At 39.6% G+C, this 7,151-nt stretch overlaps 1 protein-coding gene across 1 annotated transcript; it reads right to left on the bottom strand.

Moving 5' to 3' along the window:
- Positions 1 to 502: 502 nt before the first annotated feature.
- Positions 503 to 7,042, bottom strand: LOC308570489 (vomeronasal type-2 receptor 26-like). The gene is made up of 3 exons (XM_081165383.1): positions 4,784 to 7,042; positions 4,089 to 4,215; positions 503 to 2,681 (listed from the first exon to the last, which is right to left on the bottom strand). The coding sequence occupies exons 1-3, from the start codon at positions 4,940 to 4,942 to the stop codon at positions 1,771 to 1,773; spliced, it is 1,197 nt and encodes a 398-aa protein (XP_081021509.1). The 5' UTR covers positions 4,943 to 7,042; the 3' UTR covers positions 503 to 1,770.
- Between the last annotated feature and the right edge of the window lie 109 nt (positions 7,043 to 7,151).

Here is a 7,151-nt window from a genome sequence, read left to right as displayed (position 1 = left end):
GGCATGTGGATTTCATGAAAGATATCTACTTTCTTCTTCAAGTCATGCTTACAAACTTTCCCAGAACCCTTTTCTACCGCTTCTTTAAACTACACTCTATACACCCCACAATCCAATTAAGAGTACATCATTTTTATTCATAGAGATTAATACATGTAACCAACTAGATGTGAGCATATGGGCACACTCTAATGCTTATGCCTGAAACTGTTCAATATGGGGTTAGAAATGTCCACCATTCACCATTCATACACGATTGTGGCAAAATTGTGTTCTCTAGGGACTGGAGTTACATTATGGTGTTTAATATTAAGTCAAACTATTGGACTGCCTAGTCCAACATATTCCATCCTGGATTGGACTTGAGATACAAGCAGATGTGTCCTATTATTGTTGCCATCACTCAATATCCTCTGAGGTCGGCCACCAGCAATAATACATACCAGATATTTCCTCTGTAGAACAGTAATCCTTTTTTAAAAAATTAGTTTTTATTGGGGGGTTTTGTGTTACAAAACAAACAGATAAACAGGCAATAATATTCTTAAGGTGATGACCCTGCCTGGCACATGACAGAAAAGTGATATGTCCTGATTTCTACCCCCACCCCTCCTAAACACCTTTCAGTTGGCCTAATTTTGTAGTCAATTTTAGTTTCTGGACTTTTAAAGGGCAGCATGCACAGTGGGAATTATCATAGTCCAGTCTGGACGATTTTTTTTAATGTAAGGGTGTAAATTTGGGTGATAATTGTGAACACACTGTTGTTGTTGTTGTTTAGTTGTTTAGTCATGACCCCATGGACCAGAGTATTCCAGGCACTCCTGTCTTCCACTGCCTCTGCAGTTTGGTCAAACTCATGTTTGTAGCTTCGAGAACACTGTCCAACCATCTCATCCTCTGTTGTTCCCTTTCTCCTTGTGCCCTCAATATTTCCCAACATCAGGGTCTTTTTCAGGGAGTCTTCTCATGAGGTGGCCAAAGTATTGGAGCCTCAACTTCAGGATCTGTCCTTCCAGTGAGCACTCAGGTCTGATTTCCTTAAGAATGGATAGGTTTGATCTTCTTGCAGACCATGGGACTCTCAAGAGTTTCCTCCAGCACCAGAATTCAAAAACATCAATTCTTCAGCGATCAACCTTCTTTATGGTCCAGCTCTCACTTCCATACATCACTACCGGGAAAACCAAGCTTTAACTATACAGTATACAGACCTTTGTCGGCAAGGTGATGTCTCTGCTTTTTAAGATGCTGTCTAGGTTTGTCATTGCTTTTCTCCCAAGAAGCAGGCGTCTTTTAATTTTGTGACTGCTGTCAGCAACTGCAGTTATCATGGAGCCCAGGAAAGTAAAATCTCTCAGTGCCTCCATTTCTTCCCCTTCTATTTGCCAGGAGGTGATGGGACCAGTGGCCATGATCTTCGTTTTTTTGATGTTGAGCTTCAGACCATCTTTTGCACTCTCCTCTTTCACCCTCATTAAGAGGTTCTTTAATTCCTCCTCACTTTTCCCTAGTGAACACACTAAAGAAAATATATATTGGGTGTGTGCCAACTATGATCACATATACAACAAATTTTCAAGTGTAACATACATTATGCATCTCTCTAATTATTTCAGTGCTATCACATGAACTGATTTTTTAAAAATGCAATGTTTTTTCTCTTGTATGCAGAGGGGCACCCATGAAGGACTCTACAAATTCCTGTGTTTATACCAGTGCTTCTCATGCAGTCAGTTTCTAGGAATAGAATAGTGTGATTTCCCTAAGCTATTTTGTGAAATTGTTTTTTCTAAAGAAATTGTTCTTTGTGTTTACTTCTGGCCTTAGAAAAATAATAAACATTTTGGGGGCAAAAATGCAACCAAGTAACCCAGCACTGGACACCAAAATAGAGAAGATCTCCACAGCCACCATGTATTTCCCCTTGGTGCTCAGATAGGTTGGAATGAAGGATATCCAAACACTGCAAAACACCAGCATGCTAAAAGTAATAAACTTGGCTTCATTGAAACTATCAGGCAGCTTTCTGGCTAGGAAGGCCACTATGAAGCTGATACTGGCCTGAAGGCCCATGTAGCCCAGGACCATGTAAAACATAGCATCTGAGCCTTCATTACATTGCACTACAATCAGCCCAGACTGTGAGACCATATCAAGATCTGGGAAAGGGGCAGATGTGAATAGCCAGATGGCACAGATGACAACTTGAATAAGAGAGCAAAAAAGGATAATGTAGTTGGATAGTCTCTTGCCCACCCATTTCCTCATCTTGCTTCCAGGACTTCTGGCCAGAAATGCTACAACCACAGTGGTTGTTTTGGCCAATACACAAGAAAGTGCAAGTGAAAAGATGTTTCCAAAAGCAGCTTGTCGGAAAAGGCAGGTTGTTATTCTGGGTCGTCCAATGAACAGCAAGGAGCAAATGAAACAAAGCAAAAGGGAGATTAGCAGAAGGTAGGTAAGGCTCCGGTTGTTGGCTTTGACAACTGGTGTCTTCTGGTGTTTAATGAAGGTTGCAAGCACCAGGACTGTGAGGAGAGCAAAAGTAAGCCCAGTGGAAGCCAACCCTTTCCCTAAAGGTTCATCATAGGCTAGAAAAGTTGTAACCTTAGGGATACATCTGTTTTGTTTCTTGTTTGGATGTTCAGCTTCTTGGCATGTTTCACACTGATATGCATCTGTAAAAAACACACATAAATTTCCTGTATGGCAGAGCTTTTCAGCATGCAGCCTACATCATGCAACATAGCACATCAGTCAATAATCTACAAAAGCTAGGTAATCCCTATTCTGATGTCCGATATTGTTTTGGGAAGTGGGGAAAATTTGCAGCTGGCACTGAAGCCCCCACTGTTATGTGGTTTGCTGATGTGAAAACAGACATAGTGTGTACAGCACACCAACACACTGAAAGGAGCATTATTTAAGCCCATCCAGCCTCCTTTTCCTTGTTTGGCACCCTCCCACCCTTTTCTGCATTGTAGTTGCTGTAGTCACTTTGGGGCTGAGTAGGAATTTTTGGCTGGCTTGTCTAGATTTGGGAGAAAGCCCCCCCCCCCCTTTCCATACTGTAGGATTGGAATAGGAGATTGTTAGGTGAGCTGCCTTAATACTTGGCTAGTCATGCTGATTGGTTGATTTGACGATATTGTTCAATTGGCTGATATTTAATTTGGCATTTCAGTTTCATGTGTTTAAATAGGTGAATCTGGTCACTTTGGCAGAAACGTGGGAAAAGGAACTTCATAGGGCAGGTTGATGACACACTTAGACATAGGTGCAAAATCTTAGGGGCCAGGGGGGCTTCAGCCCTTTCCCCCATAAAATATTTGAGGGGCAAGTTGATGGGCATCACCATTCAAATTGTATGTGTGCACCGTGTCATATGATTGATTATGTGGGGCAGGGCTTACCTGCCCCCCCAATATTTTATTCAAGTTGGCACCCCTTCACTTAGGCTACCTTGTGGATGGGTGGTCCCTCTCAAAGCTGTATCTGAAGGATGCACAGCCTGGGAGCAGGATAGGGACTGTTGTTGATGCTAAATTTCCTCATTCAGACAGTTGTAAGGCTTGAAGGGTGGTGATGATATAAGACTTCCTCTACTCACATTCAGTGTGTGGCTCAGGTAAGTGGTCAGTGGATAGGCTTGCATGGTTTTGTCACCTTTACAGCCATGCGATTTCTTAGTCTGAGCCAGTTTCCTCCCCTATAGTTTTTTCTGTAGGATTTGTATGTAACGTTTAATAAATAGATCCTTTTTCATCCTAGCTGTATGTGCCTATTTATTTCAGCCTTAGGCCAAAAATATTTTATCATTGTGATCTGACTGATCTGAAAATACCATGAAGAGGTTAAGCATCTAGTAATATACAGCTCATGTCTGGTTGGTTTTGTGTGGTGGAATGCTAACTTTTTAACCCCACCACCACACACACACATTGTCAACATAACATTATGCATTATCTTATCCAATGCGGCCAATTGATCTGAATGAAAAATCCAGGCATATAATATAGGCTGTCTATTAAAAACAATTAATATTTGAAATATATAGTTTGGATAGTGCCTCTGAAATTACCTACCTGTCTGGTGTGAAATGGTCCCCTCGGGGCACTGAGAACAATAATAGCAGCAAGATGGTTCACTCTCACGAACTTTTTTGTAGTATCCAGAGGGGCATCTTTCAGTGCACATAGAAGGAGGCAATGCCTAACCATAAAAAGAAGAAAATATAGTTCGGTGAATTTCAGGTTATAAATTCATTTCTCTGTATTTTAGCCTGAAGTTGTATATTTAACCTCTGTTTTAAAAAGACAAAGACAAAGTGATCATACTCCAGTGTTTAAAATAAAATAACTGGGTATAAAACTTGGGCAGAAAACCTTGTCCCACTCACATGCAATGTCAAAGTACTATGCGTAATCTAACTGGTCCACCATTGAGATATTTATGTATCATTTTAAAGTGAAGTTATCAGGTTGATTCAGTTGATCCAAATAACAGAGGCAGTTTAGGTTTTTTTTATTTTTTCTACATAGGTCAATTTGGTATGTGCCAAAATCAAGTTCTTCGTCACTAAAGCCTTTAGTTATTAGAGGTAAGGGAATAAGCTCTTTCATGGCAAATTGAGAGGATTTAAAAAAACAAAACAAAACAAACCCAAAACCCTCATGTCTTGAGAAACAATGGAACTCATTCATTTCATTTTCTAGATTGAATCCCACAGATTTTGGGAAACTATGAAAAATGGCAAATTATTAAAATCTTAATTACCCACCTGGTTGAAGATGTTGGGCCATATAATGACATCTTTCTTAATGGTAATTTTTTCATTAGAAGACTGGAAATCTACCATTCCAACTCTTACTCGGATGAAAGATTTGTTTGGAAAAGTAACCAAGTTAACAATGTCATATGATCCAGTAGACAACTCCATGTTTTCATTAAAGAATACCTCCTCCCCAGCACTGCTGTTGAAATGAATTTTTCTCAAAAATGCCTGGAGCTAGATGGAAAAACCAAATCTCAGGATTTATAAATATCATCTCTCATTCTAAGAGTAGCTACTGAGCATCATTTGGGAACTTGCAGTCTTTCACAGAAAGTCTGTGAAACTTCACTATGGTTACTTATTTACTAAATGACTTCAGTGAAGGTGTTTGAAGTCCATCAAAGATTCAGTATTTCTGACCTTCACTAGCAACATGTGTAACACTAGTCCACCCATTGCAAAAGTACTGAGACTAAATATCTCATATTACCTCCCATGGCAGCAGTGCCCAATGATCCAATCCAGCAGGTTTTCCCCTCACTCTTTGCCCTTGTGCACGAAAAGCATGTAAAGCATGTGCCAAAGCATGGACTGCATTGTAGATACTATAGCTCTGATCAGACATGCTCATTTCAAGCACAGTCCCAGGAAGACTATTTAACTTTTCCTTGCCTGTACAGTGCTTTTTATTTAGAGTTCTGCACTGAAATGCAGCTTCCCAAAACATTTTCATAAATAAACTATTTTGGTGCTGGTGAGGGTCATACATCTGGAGAAAACTCTGAAATCCTGGTACATGGTTTTTGTGGATTGTCATGAACAAGGAGCCATGGAAGTATTTCAGGTTCCAGCTATTCCAAATAACACTTGAGGTGAAATCACACTGGACTGTGGTAATCCAAACCTTCTCTTTGGGTTTCCTTCCCAAGTAATACTCAGTATACAGCATCATCTGTAAACCTTGCATTGAGTAAGTGTCTCCATCTGCAACAATCACATTGGCTTTGGTCCTATGAAGTGTTGCCAGGATATTTCCCTTAGAAAATATATTCCATGCACTAGAGGATTGGAGAAAGACTAATGGTGCCTTCTCTGCAAAGGCAACACAGATGCCATTCTCATTGAGCATACATTTCATACTTTGCACAAACCGTTCACCACTGTCATCATCTGAAACAATAAGGCCAATCCATGTCCATCCCAAATATTTTATCAAGTGCACTATCCCTTCATTCTGGGTATTGTCGTTTGGGACCATTTGGTATGTAAAAGGGAAATAGGTCTTATCGCTCAGTCCTGGGTGAAATGAGCCATAACTGAGCTGAAAAGAGAGGGAAATGCAGTATTTTAAGCTGTGAAAGTTGTTGTTGTTATTTTACAAAGTTGATCCCATAAAACATTTACTGAGAATTTTTCTGACGGTATCTATGATGAATGTTCTGCAGTATATCACAGATGTTCTATGAAAAACTGGACATAGTGAATAGAAGATGGGTTTGATATGTAACATATATATTTTATATACATATTCACAACTTAAAACAACCTTATTAAAACAACACTTTACCTAAAACAGACAGGTAGAGTAATCAAGAGAATTTCTGTGTAAACACATATGTCTTCAAAAGTCAGTGGAATGACAATATAGATGGGGCCTATTGGTATTTCAGCAGTGTGTCATAAACAAACAAACAAACAAAAATGAGAATATCATGCCTCTTAAAAAATGCAGGTTGAAACAAAAAGAGTGGGTACACTCTACTTTTCTAAAAAAGAAAAAAGAAACAAACTGCTCAAGGATGGCTGGCAACAACTCATTTGTCATATAAAAAGCATATTCTAGTTTGAAGTATATGATATAGTTGGGCACACAACTACAGTGCAGTGCACATACAACTTGATCTTCATATGGTGCAGTTTCTGTGAGCTGCTCATGCACCAAATAAAGGCAGTACATTTCTGCTGGTGGAAATACATGTCTCAACCTAGGCTGAAAGCAACTCAGACTGCCTAAAGAACATATAAATCCATATACAAATAGATGAGTTTTCGAAAGGGGAATCACAGCAGAAAGCACAAATCAGATTTCTGATCACTCATCTATATAAACTCATATCTCTGGTGCTTTTTTGTACTTAAACATCAGAAATTTCAACTTGTCAAACATGAGAAACACTGAAATTTCATCTCTTGCACAGTTATCTGTAAACTTTCTCTCCACACAACCCTACCTGTGGAATCTGGTAGAGGCTTAAGAGAGTGGCTATTTGCATAGAAGCTTCAGAGCCAAGTGCTCCAATGACTGCCAACATCTTTTGCATTCTGCACCTGGTATTAGGGAAGCTGTTTTTCTTTGCTGACAGCAAGGACAGTG

The sequence above is a fragment of the Podarcis bocagei genome (genome assembly GCF_964188305.1).
Source record: "Podarcis bocagei genome assembly, chromosome: 13".
NCBI classification, from domain to species: domain Eukaryota; kingdom Metazoa; phylum Chordata; class Lepidosauria; order Squamata; family Lacertidae; genus Podarcis; species Podarcis bocagei.
The sequence above is the reverse complement of the archived record's forward strand: the minus strand, read 5'-3'. Positions and strand labels throughout refer to the sequence as shown.